At 35.2% G+C, this 25,258-nt stretch overlaps 1 protein-coding gene across 4 annotated transcripts in view; it reads left to right on the plus strand.

Moving 5' to 3' along the window:
• Nucleotides 1-25,258, plus strand: part of MTMR8 (myotubularin related protein 8) — a 251,889-nt gene that overhangs the window by 119,962 nt on the left and 106,669 nt on the right. For 3 of the 4 annotated variants that reach the window (XM_061136098.1, XM_061136100.1, XM_061136096.1), the window contains exons 11-12: nucleotides 442-642; nucleotides 3,065-3,193. In XM_061136098.1, coding sequence (XP_060992081.1) covers nucleotides 442-642; nucleotides 3,065-3,193 — 330 coding nt within the window. The remainder of the gene's footprint in view (nucleotides 1-441; nucleotides 643-3,064; nucleotides 3,194-25,258) is intronic. The other variant, XM_061136099.1, reaches the window with a different exon arrangement.

A 25,258-nucleotide genomic window follows, 5' to 3' on the forward strand; every position in this document is an offset into this window, starting at 1 on the left:
TATCCAGTAAACAACATAGATATGATCTTTGATCACATGGAGCTAAATGTAGCTGTTAAATTAATTGAAATTAAATATAATTGAAAATTCAGTTCCTTAGTCATACTAGCCACATTTAAAGTGCTTAATAGTGACTGCCATATTGGACAGCACAAATATGGAACATTTAATCACTGTAGAAAGTTCTATTGTAGAGGATGTAAAAGGAAATAGAATAGATGACCAAAGGGTTTACGATCTGGATAATAGTGAAAGTTGCTGGTGGCTAAGAGGTCCACTGGGCTTAATGAACTTTGAGATTCTAAGTGGTATTTTGGCATTACGTATTTCCTTACCAATTCCAACACAGAAACAGAAAGCGACCTTGCTATAGCCTGTTCCAAACAGTGTAATCCCTGATGTTAATCCTTGTCTTTCTTTACCTTTACTTGTATCTCTTAGGTGTGGCCACCTGGATGGGGACTCTAAAGAAGTATCCCCTATTTTCACACAGTTCCTAGACTGTATCTGGCAATTAATGGAACAATTTCCATGTGCCTTTGAGTTTAATGAAAATTTCCTGCTGGAAATTCATGACCATGTTTTCTCCTGCCAGTTTGGGAACTTCCTTGGAAACTGCCAGAAGGATCGAGATGATCTGAGGTGAATTCAGTTTGTGAGAAAACACTGAATAGGGAGAGGAGATCAGTGTAAATTTACCAGTCACCCTGAATTTGGGACAGCAGTTCACAAAAGGGGAGGAGAGGACAACTATAAAAATAATTTTTGAAGCATAAAACACTTGATATTTGTATGGGTAGTCCTCAAAACCTTAGATTCTTTATCTGTGAAATAGGGATAATAATACCTATTTTTCAGATCTGTCATGAGGAACCAATAAAGCAATGGATGTGCAAAGATTTTATAAGGAATGAGTGTGTGAGTAGTCATTAGCTACTGTCCTTTATCATTTGTGTCTAAGATAACTAAATAGCAGGTCATAGGCCAAGTCTGGCTTAACAGGCATATTCTGTTTCATCTGTAGAGTATTTTTTAAACTATTAATTAGTAGTCAGCATTTAAATATCTTAATATTTCACATAAAAATCCAGTTGTTTTAGGATTTTTTCCTCAATCAAAAAGCCACTGTGGCAAGTTATTGCGCAAAATCAGGAACTCTGGCAGTACTGGACCTGCATTTTCTAATGGCAATAATCATCTGGAGATGAATAATAGCCTGCTTCATTTGAATGAAGCAAGCTCACTCTTGTTTGCCACAATTCTCACTACTCTCTGTAGTTTATTCTCAGCTCACTTCGTATGTTACTTCCCCAGCTCCTATAAGCACTTGAATTGGTATCAGACATAAACTCTAACATCCTTGCAATGTATAAAATGTAAAGAATTTTTGAAGTTGACAAGACAGAGTTTCTGGGAATAGCATTCTCCTTGTTTTAAAGTCAGAGAAAAAGAATAGAGAGGGGAAGTGACTATCTCACAATCCATTCTTGTTTCATAGTTGTTAGCTGAGTAGCAATTAGCTCAAGTTCTCAGGCCCTGATATGATATATCCTGGATAAGTCTCTAATTCTGTTTTCTTGTCAACACTGAGAACAGTGGTGAATCTTCCTGCTTCAAAATCTGTAGTTACTTAGTAGCTTCTGTGCACATTTCTATTTCATTTTGCAACGAGAACTTTCTTACCCTCTTCCCAAATGCTTATAAACACATTTGTTCTGTCTCTGACCTGCTTTTCTAGCACTAAAATCAGAGATCTTTTCCGTATACTTTTTCTCCACCCTCTTAAAATGAGGCTAATATATCCTCAACCCATTCCTCACACAAATCTGAATCTCCATGTAAAAGTATGAAAGTTGAAAATTTTAACATATGCTTTAATAGTGGTTATGTAAAACAAGCAGACATATCATTCATCCATGAAAGAAGAGACATGGACTCTAGGATCAGAGAGACCTGGGTTCAGATTTTGGCTCTGTCACCTACTAGCTGTGTGACTTTTTGCAAATTAATTTTTGTCTCATTTTCTCATTATTATTTTGGGAATAAAATAACTCACAAGGTTTTATTATATAATTTAATAGGGTATTTTAAGTAGAGTCTGGGACAGTGTTTGACACATAGTAAATACTCAACAAATACTACTTACCTTACCTCTGCAAGATTTTTTTTTCTTTTTTCAACCAACAACAAATGAGAAAGATGCATATATAGTTCCTTTGGCCTCATTGAAATGATCTGAGAATTCTAAAAGTTACAAGACTACAATTTTTATGTCATATACCCCATATCACTTCTCTTTGTTGTCCTCCTAGAGCTTTTTTGACACTGTATGAGCAAATGAACTTCCCATGCGTGGATACACAGCAGCTTTCACTGGAGACAATGAATTCCATGCTTTTTTGTGTTAACTAAGTCACTTCCCAGGGACTCAGCTAAGGGATAAGAAGAATCAGTCTTTTAATATAAATATCACAGTCAGTACTGTTCACCTAGGATAACTCACAAATATTTGCTAATATAAATTGCTAAATTGTCTTTCACTGTCTTATACCTTCTGAGTGGAGGAGAAGCTGGCTTGAAATCAAATATAGAAAAGCCAGAAATTCACCTCTTGTCTGTTAATTTACCAGATTTTTTTTTAAATAATTCTAGATTTTTTAAAAACTGGAAACGTTATTCGTAGAATACAAGATTTGGAAGAGACTGTAAAGATCACATTATACAAATGAGAAAGTAGGCCCAGAAAGGGCTAGGGACATCGCTAAGATTACATCACTACTCTGTGGCAGAGAAAGTATCTCTACATATATACTCGGCATGTTTCTCTTCAATGTGGAATTCTTTCTAATCTCTTTAAAAACGGATAAGTTGAAGCCCAGATAATTTGTTACTCTGTCATTCTTCATTACAATTTATTTTCGTTTTCCTTGTATCATATCCTAGCCCTCTGTCTTAAGTTAGGTTACTTGTTAATAGAATTTAGATAATTGTCAAGTTCAGCAGATCTATTGATGTTACTTGCTTGCTGCTTTTAATTTTTTGGCTTGTTTTTCTTTTCTTACAGAATATATGAGAAAACCCATTCAGTGTGGCCTTTCTTGGTTCAGAGGAAACCAGACTTCAGGAACCCTCTCTATAAAGGCTTCACTGTGTATGGGGTACTCAATCCTAGTACTGTGCCGTACAACATTCAGTAAGTTACTAAGCTGTTCATCCTTTCTTACAGCAAGCCCTAAGGCCTCAGCTTCTTTGCCTCTCCTTGTATAGCTGACATCATCTCCATAACCCAAGCTATGGAGTAGGACATTCTCTCCCAGATTACCCATTCCTTGCTGCCTCTGAAAGCAAGACCACACTCCCATTGGTTTTCATGGCTTTGTAGTTACTTGCTTAGGGAAATAAACAAGAAACAATAGTTTATTTATAGTAGTACAACCAGTCAAGATGTAGGTTGTTTCATTCCTTTTAGTCTTTTCTTACATATTTCTCTTCTTTCTTATCCTTTTCCCCAACAAAGAGAAGGAAAAACAGAGAAAGAGAATGTGCTGATATAGTTTGTTCTACTTTCCCCACAAAGTGTTAAGTACAGGGTGCCATGCTCACTGACCACAATTCAATGAGTACAAGACAGAACTGAATGCATTTATTAAATCTAATGGTTTATTTTGTATATTCTGTAGGATTTTATATATGTAAGGTCATGTCATTTCTGAATAGATATTGTTTTAATTATTCCTTTCCAATTTGGATGCCTTTTATTTTCTTGCCTAATGCCTTATGTAGAACTTCCAGTGCTGAATAGAAGTAGTGAAAGTGAGCATCGTTATACTGTTCCTTATCTTAGGAGGAAATCTTTCAGTCTTTCTGCATTGAGTATGTTATAGTTTTGTTTTGTTTTACAAATGACCTTTATCATGTTTAGGACATTCCATTCTGTTCCTAGTTTGCTGAGTGCTTTTATGATGAAACTGTTTTAGATTATATCAAATTTTTTTTTTTCTGAATCACATTGAGATACAGGTGATTATGTATTATTTTCTCCTTAATTTTATTTTTTGTTTGTTTTTGTTTGGCCACACTACATGGCTTGAGGGATCTCTGTTCCCTGACCAGGGATTGAACCCAGGCCATGGTAGTGAAAGCTCAGAATCCAGGGCATTAGGCCAGAGAACTCCCTCTCATTAATTTTGTTAATGTGGTGTGTAGCACTGATTTTCAGATGTTGAACCAGCCATGCTTTCCTAGGGTGAATCCCACTTGGTCATGGTATATAATCCTCTTAATATGCTGCTGCATTTGGTTTCCTAGTATATTGTTGAGGATTTTTGCATATATATTCATAAAGCATATTAATCTACAGTTTTGTTTTCTTATAATGTCCTGGTCTGTCTTTGATATCAAGGTTATAGTGACCACATAGAATGAGCTGAGAGTGTTCCATTCTGTTTAACATTTGGAATAGTTTGAAAAGGATTATTGTTAATTCTTCAATGTTTAGTAGAAGTCACCAGTGAAGCCATCTGTTCCTGAATTTTTCTTTATTGGGAATTTTTTGATTACTGAATCAGGAACTGTTATAGGTCTGTTCAAATTTTTTATTTCTTGAGTCATTTTTGGAAGTTTGTGTGTTTCTGAAAGTTTTTCCATTTCATCTAATTTGTGGGCATGCAATTGTTCATGACTTTCTCTAGTATTTTTCTTTATTGCTATAACTTCAGTAGTAACATCCCTAACTTAATTTATGATTTTAGTAATTTGAGACTTTCCTCTTTTATTTTTTGAGACCAAAATACCTTTGTTTAATGTCAAAAGCATCTTGTACATAAACTGGATAATACATATTAAATGATGTATTTCGGTTACTTTTGGTAGTTTGAGGGGCATTTTTCCAGTTTTATTGTGATATAATTGACATATAACATGGTGTAAGTTTAAGGTATATAATGTGATGATCTGATACATGTAAATATTGTGAAATGCTCACCACAATAAGATCAGTTAGCACATCCTCTACTCATACAGTTACCATTTTGCTGTTTGCTGTTATGGCGAGAACATTAAAGCTCTACGATCATAGCAAAATATGGCATGATTCACAAATTTGCATGCTATTATTTTACACCTGTCATGCTAACCCCTGTATCATTCCAATTGTAGTATATATGCTGCCAAAATGAGCACCCTGTCATTGTTTGTAATCAGTTTAACTTAATGTTTTATTGAATTTATTAATCTTTTCAAAGAACCAACTTTAGTTTTGTTGATTTTATCTATTTTATAATCTCTATTTCATTTATCTCTGTTTTAATCTTTATTATTTCTTCTCTTATGCTAACTTTGGGTTTAATTTGCCCTCCCTTTTTAGCTTCATAAGGTGTAAGATTAAGTGATTCTTTTTTAATGAATGCATTTACAGTTATAAATTTCCTTTTTAGCGGTTCTTTCTCTGTATCCCATAAGTTTTGGTATATTGTATTTTTGTTTATATCAATCCCAAAGTACTTTTTAATTTGAATTTCAGATAGTTCAGTTCAGTTGCTCAGTCGTGTCTGACTCTTTGCGACCCCATGGACTGCAGCACGCCAGGCCTCCCTGTCCATCACCAACTCCCAGAGTTTATTCAAACTCAGATAAACAAACAATAATTTGCCTAAAGAGCTTAGATCCTTTAATGCACTTAAAGACAGTTCTTAAATGTATACACAAATGGGTTAAAAGTTACAGTTAAAAATTAAAAATAAGAAATAATGAATTGGGGCATTCAAGGCACAGCCTTTCTCTCCTCCCTTAGTGTCATCTTCACCCAGGTGAGACTCCCTGAACATCCATTTTCCCATGCAGGTTCCAAGAAGCAGTCAGTTAAATCACTTTATTCCATAAAAGTCTACAGAATAGATTCTAAGGGAGGGGATATGTGGGTTGAAAGGAATGTATGTATTTAATTTGTTATAGGTAGTGCCAGATTGAGCCTGACCCTCTTGTGGGGTAGAAGCACTGCTTCTCCCTTTCTCTCCGCAGGCAGAGCTTGACTTCTCAGCCCAATCCCTCTATCTACTTCCTTCAAGAAACAGCTCTGTCCTTTTTCCTGACCCTTTTCATCAACAATGTAAGGTTCTAACCAGTGCTGTGATGAGCTATATCGGAGCCTGTTGTAACGGGCCTATATATGTGCTTACCGTCTCTTACTACCCTGTTCTCTGTATCTTTGTGTTTATCTTTTTTGTTTGTTTTTCTTTTTATTCCACATATGAGTGAAATCATATGTCTTTCTCCATCTGACTTACTTCACTTAGCATAAAACCCTTAATATCCATCCATGTTGTCACTAATGGCAAGATTTTGCCTTTTTATGGCTGAGTAGTATCCTGTTGTATATATATGTATTATGTGTGTATTTGTGTGTGTGTGTGTGTGTATATATATATATTTTTCTATTCTTTATCCATCCGTCAATGAGCAGTTGGGTTGTTTCTATGCCTAGGCTATTGTAAATAAATCTGCAACATACATAGGGGTGGTGTGTATCTTTTCAAAGTATTATTTTTGCATTCTTCATACGAATACCCAAAAGTAGAATAGCTGGATTATATAGTATTTCTTTCTTAACTTTTTGATGTATCTCCATACTGTTTTCCATAGTGGATGCATCAAATTACATTCCAATCAGCAGTGCACAAGAGTTCACTTTTCTCTATACCCTTTCCAACACTTGTTTCCTGCTTTTGATACTTATGGGTGTGAGGTGATATATTGGGGTTTTGATTTGCACTTCCCTAATAATTAGTGATGTTGAACTTCTTTTCATGTGCCTGTTGGCTATCTGTATGTCTTCTTTGGAAAAATGTCTGTTCAGATCCTCTGCCAATTTTTAAAAAAAATCAGGGTGTTTATTTTGTTGTTGCTGAGTTATATGAGTTCTTTATATATTTTACATATTAACCCCATATCATATATTTGCAAATGACTTGTCCCATTTGGTAAGTTGTCCTTTCATTTTGCTGATGATTTCCTTTACTGTACAGAAGCTTTTTAGTTTGATGTAGTCCCATTTGTTTATTTTTGCTTTTGTTTTCCTTGCCTGAGGAGAAAGATATTGCTAAGACCAATGTCAAAGAGCATACTGCCTATGTTTTCTTCTAGGGGTTTTATAATTTCAGGTCTTATACTCCAGGATTTGATCCATCTTAAGTTGAATTTTGTGTCTGCTTATGGGTTAATGGTCTAGTTTCTTTTTTTTTTTTTCTACATGTGGATTGTCCAGTTTTCCTAATGCCATTTTTTTGAGGAGACTACCTTCCTCCATAGTATGTTCTTTGCTCTTTTATCATAAATTAATTGTCCATATGTGCATGAGGTTATTTTTGTGCCCTCAATTCTGTTTCATTGTTCTATGTATCTGTTTTTCTGCCAATGCTGTGATGTTTCTGATACTGTAGCTTTGTGGTATGCTTTGAAATCAGGGAGGGGGATACTTTCACTTTGTTCTTTTTCCTCAGAATTCATTTTGCTATTTAAGTGAAAAGTGAAAGTATTAGTTGCTTGTTTGTGTCTGACTCTTTGTGACCCCATGGGCTGCAGCCAACCAGACTCTTCTCTCCATAGAATTCTCCAGGCAAGAATACTGGTGTGGGTAGACATAACCTTCTCTGAGAATCTTCCCAACCCTGGGATTGAACCTGGGTCTCCTGTATTGTAAGCAGATTCTTTACCATCTGAGCCACCAGGGAAGCCCGGGATGCACATAGATTTTAGGATGTTTTGTTTTATTTCTGTGACAGGTGTCGTCAGGATTTTGATAGGGATTGCATTGAATCAGTAGATTGATTTGGTAATATGGACATTTTAGTAATGTTAATTCTAATCCACAGCCATGGAATGTCTTTCATTTCTTTGTGTTTTGTTAAGTTTCTTTCAACAGTGTCATAGATTTTAGCTAACTGGTCATTCATTTCCTTAGTTAAATTTACCCCTGGGTATTCTTTCTGTTGTGATTATAAATAGGATTATTTTCTTTTTAATTTCTCTTTCTGCTTGTCTGTTGATAAGGTGTAGAAACTCAAGAGATTTTGCATATGAATTTTGTACCCTGCAACTTTATTCATTTACTATTTCTAATAGCTTTTTTTTGGTGGAGGCATTAAGGTTTTCTATAAATAAATTGTGTCATCCACAAGTAGTTACAGTTTTACTTCTTATTTTCCAATTTGGATGCCTTTTATTTCTTTTTCTTTTGTAATTGCTCTTACTAGGACTTCTCATGTTGAATAAGACTGGCAAGAGTGGGCATCCTTGTCTTGTTCCTAATCTTAGAGGTATAGCTTTCAGTTTTTCTTTGTTGAATATGATGTTAGCTGTGGACTTGTCATATATGACTTTTATAATGTTGAGGTATATTTATTCTATACCCATTTTATTGAGAGTTTTTATCATAAATGAATGTTGAATATTGTCAAATGCCTTTTGTGTACCTATTGAGATGATCATACAATTTTTATTCTTAATTTTGTTGATGTGGTGTATCTCATTGGTTGATTTGTGAATGTTGAACCATCCTTGCATCCCTGGAATAAATCCCACTTGGTCACATTGTATCCTTTTAATGTATTGTTGTATATGTTTTGTTAATATTTTGTTGACAACTTTTGTGTCTATGTTCATTAGAGATACTGACCTATACAATTCTTTTTTTGCATTACTCTTGTCTGGTTTTGGTATTAGGTAATATTGAGCTCATAAAATGTGTTAGCAAGCATTCCCTCCTCTTCAATTTGACAAGGGTGGACATTAACTCAACTTTTAATGTTAGGTAAAATTCACCTGAAGGGATCTGGTTCTCGATTTTTTTTTTCTTGGGGTGAGTTTTTTGATTACGCTTCAGTCTCTTTACCAATGATCGGTCTATTCATATTTTCCCTTTCTTCATGATTCACTCTTGGACAGTTGTATAATTCTAAAAATTTATCTGCTTTTAGGTTATCTAATTTGTTGCTGTATAGCTGTTCATAGTATTGTTTTATAATTATTTGTATTTCTGTGATATCCATTGTAATTTCTTCTCTTTTATTTTTTATTTTATTTAGCTGAGCCTTCTCTACTTTTTCTCTTAATGAGTTAAGCTAAATGTTGGTCAATTTTGTTTATCTTTTCAAAAAACCAGCTCCTAGTTTCATTCATATTTTTCTATTAGCTGTTTCATCTCTATTTCCTCTATTTCTACTCTGGTCTTTATTATTTCCTCACTTCCACTAACTCTTAGCTTTGTTTGTTGTTCATTTTATAGTTCTTTTATGGTTATGTTGTTTTTTGAGATTTTTCTTGTATCCTGAGGTAGGCCTGAATTGCTATAAACTTCCCTCCTCATATTGCTTTTGCTGCCTCCCATAAATATTGGTATGTCAGGTTTTCATTTTCATTTGTCTTCCTGTATGTTTTAATTTTGGAGCTTCTCAAGTGGTGCTAGTGGTAAAGACCCCACCTGCCAATGTAAGAGACATAAGAAACATGGATTCGATCTGTGGGTTGGGAAGATCTCTGGAGGAGAGCCTGGCAACCTACTCCAGTATTCTTGCCTGGAGAATCCCATGGACTAGCAGGCTACAGTCCACAGGGTCACCAAGAGTCAGACACGAGTGAAGCAACTTAACACACCCACATGCACGTGTTCTTATTTTATCTTTAATTTCTTCATTGACCCAATAGTTGTTTAGTAGCATGTTTTTTAGTCTCCAAGTAGTTGTAATTTTTTCCAGCTTATTTCTTGTAGCTGATTTCTAATATATATGCCACTGTGATCAGAAAAAAGACTTGATATGATTTCAATCTTCTGAAATTTATTGAGACTTTTTTGTGTGTATCCTAGCATAGGATCTATCACTGAGAATGTTCCATGTACACTTGATAAGAATGTATATTCTTATCAGAACCCTGCTGGTTCTGAATCTGAATCTGTATTTTTAAGAAGTAGTCAGTACCAACCTATCAAATCTACATGCTCTAATGTTTTCTTTCAGGCAGCTGTTTCCTTGAAGACTTTCTGCCTGGATGATTTGTCCATTGATGTAACAGGGTGTTAACATGTGCTACACTTACTGTGTTGCTTTTAATGTACCCCTTCAATTCTGTCAATAATTCCTTTATATATATTTGTCACTCCTTAACATGGTTCATATATGTTAATACTTTTTATATCTTCTTGATGAATTATACCCTTTATCATTTATAATGTCCATCTTTGTCTCTTGTTAACTTTTTTTGGCATAGTCTGTTTGTCTGATATGGTATGGCTACATCTACTTTTTTTTGACTGCCATTTACTTCACTTTGAGCCTAGGTTTGTCTTTAGAGCTGAGGTAAGTCTCCCAGAAGCAGCATATAGTTGAGTCTTATTTTTTTTCCCTTTATTTATCCAATCACTCTGTGTCTTTTGATTGCTAAATTCAACAAATTTTTATTTAGAGTGATTATTGCTATCAAGTACTCAGAACTGCCATGTAAACTTTTGTTTCTGACTGATCTATATCTCTGTTGTTTCTTTTTCCTTGTGTTTCTATCTGCTATTTAAATTTGGTGGCTTTCTATGATGTTTTTCTCAGTTACCTCTTTCTTGTTTCGTGCTCTACTTTAGATTTGTGTATGGTAGTTACCGTAAAGTTTATACAAAGACTCTCTTAAAGTAGTTTTTTCCTTCTGATAACATCTTACCTTAATTTTTCTAAACCATAAAGTTTATACAAAGTATTTCTTAAAGTATGTTTTTTTTTTCTTCTGATAACATCTTATCTTAATTTTTCTATACAATTTCCATCCCTTTTCTCTTTCCTTTATATATTTCTGTTGTCTCAAATTATCCTTTTTTATGTTGTGAGTTTGTTACTAAGTGGAAGTAGCTATAGTTAGTTTTGCTTCTTTTTTGATTTAAATTTTATAATTAAGTTTTAAACAACCTATTCTAATATACAGTTGTCATTTTCTGATTCTGTTTATCACCTTATTCAACATTTTCTGTACCTTTGCCTTTTTCTGTCTGGTAGAAGAGCTCCTTTTAAACATTTCTTGTAAGGCAGTTCTAGTGCTGATGAACTTCCTCAGCTTTTGTTATTTGGGGAAAACCTTCAAACCTTCATCTTTCATATGTAATATCTTTGCTGAATAAAGTATTCTTGGGTTATAGTTTTTAATCTTTCAGTATTTTTAGGATGACATTCCATTCCCTCCTGGCTGGCAGAGAAATCTAATAGAATAATGGAGGTTCTTTTGTAGGTTACCATATATTTTTCCCCTGGCTGCCTTTGAAATTTTTTCCTTGTCATTAACTTTTGACAGTTTTAATATAATATTTCTTGGAGAAGGTCTTTATTCATCAAGGTAATTAGCTAATTAGGTATTCTCTTGGTTTCATGGACATGCATATCTAATTCATTATCCAGGTTTTAAAAGTTCTCAGCTATTACTTCTTCAAATGAACTCTTCACTCCCTTTCCTTCTCTTGTCCTTCTCGGATAGCTCTCATGCAATTTCTTCATTTTTTGATATCTTATTTGTCTGTCCTCTTCTACTTGTGTTATTTCTAGATTGTTATCTTCAAGCTCAAGAAATTTCTCTTCCATATGATCAACTCTGTTTTCCAGTGGTTTCTAATGTGTTCTTCATCCCACTTATTGTGGTCTTTAGTTTTAGAATTACTGTTTGGTTCTTTTTGGAGGTTTTAAACTGCTTGGTAATGTACTCCTTCTGTTATTTAATTTTATTCCTCATCTCATTGAACTGCTTTTCTGAGTTGTTATAGATTATTGAATTTTTTCATGAGCTATATTTCAAATTTTCTATCATTTTGATCACAGTATTCCATGAAATATTTTTCACTGAGGTATAGTTGATGCACAGTATTTTATTATCTAAGTTTCAGGTATACAATTTGGTGATACAATTTTAAGGTTATATTCCATTTATAGTTAATATAAATATTAGCCATATTCCCTATGTTATATAATATATTTTTGTAACATATATTTTATACATAGTAGTTTGTTCCTTTTCATCCCCTACCCCTAATTTGCCATGGCCCTCTTCCCTATCCCCAGCAATAACCACTAGTTTATTCTCTATATCCGTGAGTCAGTTTCTTTCATTTATATTAACTTGTCTATTTTATGTTTTAGATTCCTTATGTAAGTGATAACATATTGTGTTTCTCTTTCTCTGGATAACTTATTTCACATAGCCTAGTACTCTCCAAGTCCATCCATGTTATTGCAAATTTCAAAATTTTTATGGGTGAGTACTATTCCATTGTATATGTATATACCACATCTTCTTTATTCATTCATGAACACTGGAGTGCATTTAGTTTTTTGAATTAGTGTTTTCATTTTCTTCACTTATACGACATATAACCCAGCAATTCTACTGTGAAATTGCTGGGTTATATTGTAGTTTTATTTTTGAGAAACCTCCATACTGTTTTCCATGATTACTGTACTAGTTTACATTCCCACCAACACTATACAAGAGTTTATCTCCACATCCTTAATTGTGTTCTTTTTGCATTCTGACATCTTTTGACCCTTCTGACAGGTGTGAGGTGATATCTCATTGTGGTTTCCATTTTCATTTTACTGATAACTGAGGATGCTGAGTGTCTTTTCATGTCCCTGTTGGTCACCTGCATTTCCTCTTTGGATAAATGTCTATCCAGTTTTTCTGCCCATTTTTCAGTCTGTATGTTGTTGTTGTTTTTTTTTTTTTTTTGATGTTGAGCTGTATGAGATATTTATGTATTTTGGATACTAACTCATTACCATTCATGTCATTTGCAAATATTTTCTCCTATTCAGTGGGTTGTCTTTTTGTTTTGTCAATTGATTCCTTTGCTGTGCAAATGCTTTTAAGTTTTATTAGGCCCTATTTACATATTTTGCTTTTATTTCCTTTGCTTCAAGAGACAATTAAAAAAAAAAATTACTGCTACTATTTATTTCAAAAAGTGTTCTTTCTTCTTGTGTTTTCTTCTAAGAGTTTTTTTGGTTTGTAGACTTACATGGAGGTCTTTAATCCATCTAGAGTATATTTTTATATACAGTGTTAGAGAGTATTCTAATTTCATTGTTTTACATGTAGCAGTCCAGTTTTACCAGCATCATTTATGGAAGAGACTATCTTTTCTATGTTGTATATTCCTGCTTCCTTTGTGATAGGTTAATTGACCATAGTTGCATGGGTTTATTATTGGACTTCTATTCTGTTCTGTTGATCTGTGTGTCTGTCTTTGTGCCAGTACCATACTGTTTTGATTTGCATTGTATTCAGTAGTATAATTTGGTGTCAGGGAACATGATTCCTCTTGCTCTGTTCTTCTTTGCAAAGATTGTTTTACCTATTTTTGGGTTTTCTTTTTTTCCATAGAACCTTTAAAATGTTTGTTCTAGTTCTATTAAAAATTCTCCTTTTTTGACAGGGATTGCATTGACTCTGTAGATTGTGTTGGGATGTATGGTCATTTCAATAATATTAGCTTTTCCAATCTGTATACTGAGTTATATACCATCTATACCAACTTTGATGAGAGTTTTTATCATGAATCAAAACTGAATCTTGCCAAAAGCATTTTCTACATCTATGGTGTTGATCACATGGTTTTTATTCTTCAATTTGTAAATGTGATATATCACATTGATTGATTTGCAGACATCAAAAAATCCCATTTGATCATGTGTGTGATTTTTTGATGTATTGTTGGATAAGTTTTTCTAATATTTTGTTGAGGATTCTGGCATCTATGTTCATTGGTGATATTGGCTTGTAATTTTCTTTTTTGTGTTGTCTTGTCTGCTTTTTTGTATCAGGATGATGCTGGCCTTATAGACTGAAGCATTGCTTTCTCAGCAATGTTTTGGAATAATTTAAAAGGATATGTTAACTCTTCTCTAAATGTTTGGTAGAATTCACCCATTAGGCTGTATAGTTCTTTGGTTTCAGTTTCCAGTTTTATAGTTTATATTTCAGTTCCCGGTTATAATTTCCAGTTTTATTGAGAGTATTTTTATTATTAATTTGATTACATTACTTATAATTGGTGTGTTCATACTTTCTATTTCTTCTTGGTTCAGTCTTAGGAGATAGTACATGTCTAGGAATTTTTCCTTTTCTTCTAAGTTGTCCATTTTATTAGTGTGTAATTGTTCATGGTAGACTGTTAAGATCCTTTGTATTTCTCTGATGTCAGTTGCAGATTCTTTCTTCTCATTTCTGATTTTATTTATTTTGGCCCTTTCTCTTTTTTTATGATGAATCTGGCTAAATATTTATGAGTTTTATTTATCTTTTCCAAGAACCATCTCTTATTTGATTTTTATTTCAGTCTCCATATCATTTATTTCTGCCCTGATATTTATTTCTTTCCTTCTACCAACTTTGGGTTTTGTTTGCACTTTTTTTATAGTTCCTTTAGGTATAAAGTTAGATTATTTGAATTTATTATTGTTTGCTGAGGTCAGCTTGTTTCACTACAAATGTCCCCCTCAGAACTGCTTTTGCTGTGTCTCATTGATTATGGACCATTGTATTTTTGTTTTTATTTGTCTCCTGGTATTTTTTTGAATTCCTCTATGAGTTCTTCAGTGATGCATGGTTGTTTAGTACCATAAGTTTAGCCTCCATGTGTTCTTTTTTTTATTTCCAGGTATTTTTCAGTTGCTAGTCTCACAACTTGTGTGCTTGGAAAAGATGCTTGATAAGTTTTCAAATTGTGTCAATTTACTGATGCTTCATTTGTGGCCTAGTATGAGATCTACCCTTAGAGTGTTCCATGTGACCTTAAAAAATGTGTATTGTGTTGTTTTGGCTTGGACCATTTTATATAACATATATTGGACCATTTTATATAACATATATATATATATATATATATATATATAAGGTCTTCTCCAACACCATAGTTCAAAAGCATCAGTTCTTTGGCACTCAGCTTTCTTTATAGTCCAACTCTCACATCCGTACATGACAAGTGGAAAAACCGTAGTTTTGACCAGATGGACCATTGTTGGCAAAGTAATGTCTCTGCTTTTTAATATGATGTCTAGGTTGGTCATAGGTTTTTTCCCAAGGAGCAAGCATCTTTTAAGTTCATGGCTGCAGTCACCATCTGCAGTGATTTTGGTGTTCAAAAAATAAAGTCTCTTACTGTTTCCATTGTTTCTTCATCTATTTGCCATGAAGTGATGGGACTGGATGCCATGATCTTAGTTTTCTGAATGTTGAATGTTAAGCCAACGTTTTCACTCTCCTCTTTCACTTTCAAGAGGCTCTTTAGTTGTTCTTCACTTTCTGCCATAAGGGTGGTGTCATTTGCGTATCTGAAATTATTGATCATTCTCCTGGCCATCTTAATTCCAGCTTGTGCTTTATCCAGCCTGGCATTTTGCATGATGTACTCTGCATATAAGTTAAATAAGTAGGATGACAATATATGACCTTGATGTACTTCGTTCCCACTTTGGAACCGGTCTGTTGGTCCATGTCCAGTTCTAACTGTTGCTTCTTGACCAGCATACAAATTACTCAGGAGTCATGTAAGGTGGTTTGGTGTAACCATCTCTTTAAGAATTTTCCACAGTTTGTTGTGATCCACACAGTCACAGTCTTTGGTGTAGTCAATAAAGCAGTAGTAGATGTTTCTCCGGAGCTCTCTTGCTTTTTTGATGATTCAACAAAGGTTGGAAATTTGATCTCTGGTTTCTCTGCCTTTTCTAAATCCAGCTTGAACACCTGGAAGTTCATGGTTCACATACTGTTGAAGCCTGGCTTGGAGAATTTTGAGTATTACTTTACTAGCATGTGAGATGAGTGCAATTATGTGGTAGTTTGAACATTCTTTGACATTGCCTTTCCTTGGGATTGGAATGAAAACTGACCTTTTCCATTCCTGTGGCCACTGCTGAGTTTTTCAAATTTGCTGGCATATTGAGTGCAGCACTTTCCCAGCATCATCTTTTCAGATTTGAAATAGCTCAACTGGAATTCCATCACCTCCGCTAGCTTTGTTCATAGTGATGCTTCTTAAGGCCCACTTGACTTCACATTCCAGGATGTCTGGCTCTAGGTGAGTGATCACACCATCATGGTTATCTGTGTCATGAAGATCTTTTTTGTACAGTTCTTCTGGGTATTCTTGCCACCTCTTCTGCTTCTGCTAGATGCATACTATTTCCATCCTTTATCATGCCCATCTTTGCATGAAATGTTCCCTTGGTATCTCTAATTTTCTTGAAGGGATCTGCTATTACTGTGTTATTGCTAATTTCTCCCTGTATATCTTAATATTTTCTTTAGGTATTTAGATGCTCTTATGTTGAGTACATAGATATTTACAACTGATGTAACTTTGGTCTCTTGGTTCTTATGTAATGTTCTTTTCTTTTGTAACAGTCTTTATTTTAAAGTCTTATTTGTCTGATACATATATATGTGTTATATATTGTATATATATATACTTTATTTTAAATTTTATTTGTCTGATACATGTGTGTGTGTGTGTGTGTGTGTGTGTGTGTGTGTGTATTCCCTGTTGGCTCACATGGTAAAGAATCTCTCTGTAGTGCAGGAAACCTGGGTTCAATTACTGGGTCAGGAAGATCCCCCAGGGAAGGGAACGATGACTGCCCACCACAATATTCTTGCTTAGAGAATCCCATGGACAGAAGAGCCTGGTGGGCTGCAGTCCATTGGGTCACAAAGAGTCAGACACAACTGAGCAACTTAGTGCATGTATATATATATATATAATTACTAACCTTTGCCACTTAAATTACAGTGTATCAGTAGGTTTCTCTTTGAGTTAACCTTATATGGGACTCTGTGCTTCCTGGATCTTGATATCTCTTTCATTTCTCAGGTGAGAAATGAAATTTTTAGCTATTATGTCTTCAGATGTGTTCTCATCTCCTTTATCTCTCTTCTCCTTCTGAGAACCCTGTAATGTGAATATTAGTGCATTTGATATTGTCCCAGAGATCTCTAAACTGTCCTTATTTTATTTCATTCTTTTTTTTTTTTTTCCTTTTTCTATTCAGGAAAACTAATTTTCACTACTCTATCATCCAGATCACTGATCTGTTCCTCTCTATCTTTTAGTCCTCTATTTATTTCTTCTATTATATTTTCATTTCAGTTATTCTATTTCTTATTTCCAGTTGTTGTTTATATTTTCATACTCTTTGTTAAAACTTCTAACTTCCTACTTTGTGCATCCATTCATCTCCCGAGTACTTTGATCATCTTTTAGATCACTATCCTGAACTCTTTGTCAGGTAAATTGCCTATTTCCACTTTACTTTGTTCTTCTAGTGTTTTATTTTGTTCCTTTGTTTGGAACATGTTCCTCTCTTACCTCATTTTCCCTAAGTTTCTGGTTTTATTTTCATGTATCTAGTAGGTTGATTATGTTCCAAGCCTTAAAGTAGTGGCCTTAAATAAGTCTGAAATAGAAAAACAAATATCGTATATTAACACATTTATAGAATCTAGAAAAGTGATACTGATGAACCTATCTGTAGGTTCAGCAATAGAGATGAACCTATCCGTAGGGCAGCAATAGAGGCACAGACATAGAGAACAGACTTGTGGACACTGTGGGGGAAGGGGAGGGTGAGATGATTTGAGAGAGTAGCATTGAAACTCATATACATTACCATATGTAAAATAGATAATTGGTGGGAATTTGCTGTATGACACAGGGAGCACAACACAGTGCTCTGTGACAATCTAGAGGGATGGGATGGGGTGGGAGATGAGAAGAGGTTCAAGAGTGTGGGGGACATGTATACCTGTCTGATTCATGTTGATGTATGGCAGAGACCAAGACATCATCATAAAGCAATTATCCCCCAATTAAAAATGAATAAATTTTTAAAATAATATTTAAATTGATAATAAAAAAAGAAGTGGCCCTTTTAAGGAAATGTCCTAATACATCCTGTAGCAAACTCCTTGCTCATAAACCAAGATATATGCTCTAAGGCTTCCTGCTATGTTGGGCTTTGTGGGTCTGTCTTTTGTGTTATGCTGATTATACGGGCAGTCTGATAAATTTGGTTGGCCCCCAGTCTGGTTGGTTGCTACATCTTACCTTATAATGAGGTTGCTAGCTGCTGGTTGATAGAACTTGATTGACTGTGGTCATAAGATTGACTGTGGAAAGCTGGGGCTCTCTGGTGCAAGTGCTTAGTCACTGGTAGATAGAGTAAAGTTCAGGAGAACACAGGGCTTTTGCCTGCTTGCTGGTGAGTGAAACTAGGTCCTGGGTCTAGTGCTGGTCCACTTGCATGCAATGTTGTGGCCTAGAGACTGGTTATAAGTCCTAGGTATCCCAGAGCTGGTGTTGGATCACTGGTGCTTGGTGGCCTGTTCATGACACAGTTCACTGTACATTCTGAAGTATCCTAAAGTTTCTATTGACCTGCTGGTTGGTGTGGCCAAGGCCCAGCTGATTCTAGTGCAGAATCTAGCCTGCTAGTGGGTAGGCTATGTCGACCAGATGCATAGCTGCTATTTTCTCATGGCTAGTGTCTGTCTGCTGGGGGTTATGATGATCCCAAGGCTAGAGCAGGTTCACTGGTGTTGCATTTCCAAGACCCAGCTCATCATAACACGGAGTCTGGCTTGCTAGTGGGCAGGTTGGGTGCACAAATTGCAGGACTGTGGTTTTCTTGTGTTTAGTGTCTGCCCCCAGTAGGTGCAGCTGGTCCAAACTACAGTAGACTCCATGGAAGGCCTTGTCCTTCAGAGAATTCTGGAAGATTTTGGGATTCTGGGCCTAGTTCCTGCCAACTGGTGAGTGGAGCTGAGTCCTAGGCCCTCTGGTAGGAATGGCCATTTCCAGAGACACTTGGGGACTCAAAGGGTCTTAAGGATGCTTGTCTGCTGGTGGGTGGGGCTGTGTCCTTACATAGTTAGTTGCTTGATTCGAGGTATTCTGGTACTCCAACCTATAGTCCCTTGGGCCAGAATGGGGCTAGATCCTGGGGCTCATAAGATACAGGGAAAATTCAACATTGGCACCTGCCACCACTATTGTCCACCTAGTAAAACAAACTGCCAATGATGGCAGCTTCCAGTGCCTGTTTCCCTCAGGTGAGCTAAAGTTTGCTCAGTGTCTGGTACACTCTCCAAGTCTCTGTTTACCAGCCCTCTGACACTCTTGAGAGTAAGCCCCACTGACTGTCAAAGTCAACTGCTCTGGGCCCTTGTCTTACAGGTACAGAACCCCCATGATTGAGAGCCCAATGTCAGGCTCAGACATCTCACTAATTAGAGCCTCTACAACTGTAATTATTCTGTTTGTGGACCATCAACATGGATATTTGACTATACTGAGACTTGCCTGTACTGAGAACAGTTACTCCTACCAATATGGTTTTGATTCCTTCTTCATATCTTTCATTGTAGAAATTTTTCTGGTAGGTACCAGGTTTTTTCATCAGTGATTTTTTTTTCTATAAATAGTTGTGATTTTGGTGTTGCTGTGAGAGGAGATTAGCTTAAGGTCTTTCTATTCTGCTATCACTGCCAATCTTAACTATTCCATGACTTTTAAGTTTGATTTCTGGTGAATTATCATTTTCTTTTTGTGATACAGTGTTACTGTGGTTTTTCTTGGGATATGATGAGTTGTTTATCTAGTAGTGCATGTGAAGTCAGAAAAGACTTTCTTCTTTAGGTAAAACTATTATTATTTTTTTTTTTTACTTTATTCTGGAGTGTAGCTGATTTACAGTATTGCAATAGTTTTTTTTTTCTTAATAATTCATAAATTTTACTTTTTTTTCCATTTATTTTTATTAGTTGGAGGCTAATCACTTTACAATACCACAGTGGGTCTTGTCATACATTGACATGAATCAACCATGGATTTACATGTACTCCCCATCCTGATCCCCCCTCCCACCTCCCTCTCCACCCGATCCCTCTGGGTCTTCCCAGTGCACCAGGCCCGAGCACTTGTCTCATGCATCCAACCTGGGCTGGTGATCAGTTTCACTATAGATAATATACATGTTTCGATGCTGTTCTTTCGAAACATCCCACCCTCGCCTTCTCCCACAGAGTCCAAAAGTCTGTTCTGTACATCTGTGTCTCTTTTTCTGTTTTTGCATTAGTTTTGAGTGTACAGCAATGTGATTTAGTTGTATATATTCATATATCTATTTCTCAGATTCTTTTCCCACATAGATTATTACAGATTATTGAGTATGTGCTATATAGTAGCTCCTCGTTGATTTTCTGTGGTAGTGACTACGTGTTAATTCCAGCTTCCTTATTTATCACTCCCCCACATTTGGTAACCATAAGTTTGTTTACTAAGTCTGTGATTCTCTTTCTGTTTTATAAGTAAATTAATTTCTATCATTTTTAGATTACACAAATAAGAGATATCATGTAATATTTGTCTTGTCTGACATACATCACTTAGTAGGATAATTTCTAAGTACATGCATGTTGCTGTAAATGGCATTATTTCATTATTTTAAATAACAGAGTAATATTCCATTGTATACATGTACCACATCTTCTTTATCCAATCATCTGTCAGTAGACATTTAGGCTGCTTCCGTGTATTTGCTAAGTGCTACAGTGAACACTGATGCTGATGCTAGGAGGGATTGGGGACAGGAGGAGAAGGGGATGACAGAAGATGAGATGGCTAGATGGCATTACCGACTCGATGGGCATGAGTTTGAGTAAACTCCGGGAGTTGGTGATGGACATGGAGGCCTGGCGTGCTGTGATTCTTGGGGTCGCAAAAAGTTGGACACAATTGAGTGACTGAACTGAACTGAACAGTGAACACTGGGATGTGTGTATCTTTCTGAATTATGGTTTTCTCCAAATATATGCAGAGGAGTGGGATACTGGATCATATAGTAGTTCTAGTTTTAATTTTTTTCTTAACATATATATATTTTATTGAGGTATAGTTGACTTATAATGTTTCAGGTGCATGGCCAGGTGATTCAGTTATACATATACACACATTAATTTTGAAATTATTTTCCATTATAGGTTATTGCAAGATTTTGACTATAGTTCCCTATGTTATCCAGTAAACCTTCATTGCTTGTTGCATATATGTATGTATGTATGTATGTGTGTGTGTGTGTGTGTGTGTATATATAATTAGAAAAATATTCATACTAAGCCAAAAGAATGGAATCAAAATGTTATAATTTTTTTAGTAGACAAAAATGTCTGTTTTCTAAAATATATATTATACATTAGTTATACATATGTATACAAAAGCTTTTCTACTGTGCTTGATAAAGTCTTCAGAAAGAACATTAAAAGAAAAAGAAGAGATGGAGAAATTGGAAAATATAAGCTAACTTAAATGGGGGAACTAAATATGAAATAGAAAAAGTGGAACAAACTAGGTAAAAGTAAAAGATCATCATAGGGTCCCGTTATTTTTATTTTATTTATTTATTTTTAATTTATGTATTTATTTCAATTGGAGGCTAATTACAATATTGTAGTGGTTTTTGCCATACATTGACAAAAATCAGACATGGGTTTACGTGTGTTTCCCATGCTGAACTTCCCCATCCCATCCCTCAGGGTCATTCTAGTCCACTGGCCCTGAGCACCCTGTCTCATGCATCGAACCTGGACTGATGATCTATTTCACATATGGTAATATACACGTTTCAGTGCTGTTCTCTTAGATCATCCCACCCTCACCTTCTCCCACAGAGTCCAAAAGTCTGTTCTTTTCATCTGCGACTCTTGCTGTCTCGCATATAGGATCATCATTAACCATCTTTCTAAATTCCACATATATGCATTGATATACTATATTGGTGTTTTTCTTTCTGACTTACTTCACTCTGTATATTAGGCTCCAGTTCCATCCACCTCATTAGAACTGATTCAAATGCATTCTTTTTAATACCTGAGTAATGTTTCGTGGTGTATACGTACCACAGCTTTCCTATCCATTCGTCTGCTGATGGGCATCAATGTTGCTTCCATGTCCAGGCTCTTGTAAACAGTGCCACGATGAACATTGGGGTACACGTGTCTCTTTCAATTCTGGTTTCCTCACAGTGCGTGCCCAGCAGTAGGATTGCCGAGTCGTTATGGCAGTTCTATTTCCAGTTTCTTAAGGAATCTCCACATGGTTCTCCATAGTGGCTGCATGAGTCTGCATTCCCACCAACAGTGTAAGAGGGTTCTCTTTTCTCTGCACCCTCTCCAGAATTTATTGTTTGTAGACTTTATGATAGCAGCCATTCTGACTGGCGTGAGATGATACCTCATTGTAGTTTTTATTTGAATTTCTCTGATAATGAGTGATATTGAGAATCTTTTCATGTGTTTGTTAGCCATCTTATGTCTTCTTTGGAGAAATGTCTGTTTAGTTCTTTGGCCCACTTTTTGATTGGGTCGTTTATTCTTCTGGAATTGAGCTGCAGGAGCTGCTTGTATATTTTTGAGATTAATTCTTTGTCAGTTGCTTCATTTGCTAATATTTTCTCCCATTCTAAAGTCTGTCTTTTCACCTTGGTTAAACTTTCATTCACTGTACAAAAGCTTTTAAGTTTAATTAAATCCCATTTGTTTATTTTTGCTTTTATTTCCATTAATCTGGGAGGTGGGTCATAGAGGATCCTGCTATGATTTATGTCAGAGAGTGTTTTGCCTATGTTTTCCTCTAGGAGTTTTATAGTTTCTAGTCTTACGTTTAGATCTTTAATCCATTTCTAGTTTATTTTTGTATATGGTGTTAGAAAGTGTTCTACTTTTATTCTTTTACAAGGGGTTAACCAGTTTTCCCAGCACCACTTGTTAAAGAGATTGTCTTTTCTCCATTGTATATTCTTACCTCCTTGTCAAAGATAAGGTGTCCATAGGTGTATGGATTTACCTCTGGGCTTTCTATTTTGTTCCACTGATCTATATTTCTGTCTTTATGCCAGTACCATACTGTCTTGATGACAGTAGCTTTGTAGTATGAAATAGTAGTCTGAAATCAGGCAGGTTGATTCCTCCAGTTCCATTCTTCTTTCCCAAAATTGCTTTGGCTATTCGAGGTTTTTTGTATTTCCATACAAATTATGAAATTATTTGTTCTACTTCTCTGAAAAACACCGTTGGTAGCTTGTTAGAGATTGCATTGAATCTATAGATTGCTTTCTGCAATATACTCATTTTCACTATATTGATACTTCTGATCCATAAACATGGTATATTTCTCCATCTATTTGTGTCATCTTTGATTTATTTCATCAGTTTTTTATAGTTTTCTATATATAGGTCTTTTGTTTCTTTAGGTAGATATACACCTAAATTTTTTATTCTTTTTGTTGCAATGGTGAATGGTATTGTTTCCTTAATTTCTATTTCTGTTTTCTCATTGTTACTGTATTGGAATGCAAGGGATTTCTGTGTGTTAATTTTATATCCTGCAACTTTACTATATTCATTGATTAGCTCTAGTAATTTTCTGGTGGAGTTTTTAGGATTTTCTATGTAGAGGATCATGTCATCTGGAAACAGTGAGAGTTTTATTTCTTCTTTTCCAGTCTGGATTCCTTTTATTTCTTTTTTGTCTCTGATTCTTGTGGCTAAAACTTCCAAAACTATGTTGAATAGTATTGGTGAGAGTGGGCACCCTTGTCTTGTTCCTGACTTTAAGGGAAATGCTTTCAATTTTTCACCATTGAGGATAAAGTTTGCTGTGGGTTTAACATATATGGCTTTTGTCATGTTGAGGTATGTTCCTTCTATGGCTGCTTTCTGGAGGGTTTTTATCATAAATGGATGTTGAATTTTGTCAAATGCTTTCTCTGCATCTATTAAGCTAATCATAAGGATTTTATCTTTCAGTTTGTTAATGTGGTGTATCAACCAGTCGATTTCTGAATATTGAAGAATACTTGCATCCCTGGGATAAAGTGCAATTAGTCATGATGTATGATCTTTTTCATATGTTGTTGGATTCTGTTTGCTAGACTTTGGTTAAGGATTTTTGCATCTATGTTCATCAGTGATATTGGCCTGCAGTTTTCTTTTTTGTGGCATCATTTTCTAGTTTTGGTATTAGGGTGATGGTGGACTCATAGAATGAGTTTGGAAGTTTACTTTCCTATGCAATTTTCTGGAAGAGTTTGAGTAGAATAGGTGTTAGCTTTTCTCTCGTCTCGATTTTTGGTAGAATTCAGCTGTGAAGCCATCTGGTCCTGGGCTTTTGTTTGTTGAAAGATTTTTTATTACAGTTTCGATTTCTGTGCTTGTGATCAGTCTGTTAAGATTTTTCTGTTTCTTCCTGGTTCAGTTTTGGAAGATTATACTTTTCTAAGAATTTGTCTATTTCTTCCCAGTTGTCTGTTTTATGACATGTAGTTGCTGATAATAGTCTCTTATGATCCTTTGTATTTCTGTGTTGTCTGCTGTGATTTCTCCATTTTCACTTCTAATTTTGTTGATTTGATTCATCTCCCTTTGTTTGTTGATGAGTCTGGCTAATAGTTTGTCTATTTTATTTATCTGCTCAAAGAACCAGTTTCAGCTTGTTGCTTTTTGCTATGGTCTCTTTTGTTTCTTTTGCATTTATTTCTGCCCTAAGTTTTAAGATTTCTTTCCTTCTACTAACCCTGGAGTTCTTCATTTCTTCCTTCTCTAGTTGCTTTAGGTGTAGAGTAAGGTTATTTATTTGACTTTTTTCTTGTTTCTTGAGATAAGCCTGTATGCTATGAACCTTCCCCTTAGAAGTGGTTTTACAGTGTCCCATGGGTTTTGGGTTGTTGTGTTCTCATTTTCATTCATTTCTATGCATATTTTGATTACTTTTTTTATTTCTTCTGTGATTTTGGTTATTCAGCAGAGTGTTGTTCAGCCTCCATATGTTGGAATTTTTAATAGTTTTTTTCTTGTAATTGACATCTAATCTTACTGCATTGTGGTCAGTAAAGATGCTTGGAATGATTTCAGTTTTTTTTTTTAATTTACCAAAGCTAGATTTATGGCCCAGGATGTGATCTATCCTTGAGAAGGTTCCATGTGCACTTGAGAAATTGGTGAAATTCATTGTTTTGGGGTGAAATGTCCTATAGATATCAATTAGGTCTAACTGGTCTATTGTATCATTTAAAGTTTGTGTTTCCTTGTTGATTTTCTGTTTAGTTGATCTGTCCATAGGTGTGAGTGGGGTATTAAAGTCTCCCACTATTCTTGTGTTATTGTTAATTTCCCCTTTCATACTTGTTAG

The sequence above is a fragment of the Dama dama genome, chromosome X (assembly GCF_033118175.1).
Source record: "Dama dama isolate Ldn47 chromosome X, ASM3311817v1, whole genome shotgun sequence".
Classification (NCBI taxonomy): Eukaryota; Metazoa; Chordata; class Mammalia; order Artiodactyla; family Cervidae; genus Dama; species Dama dama.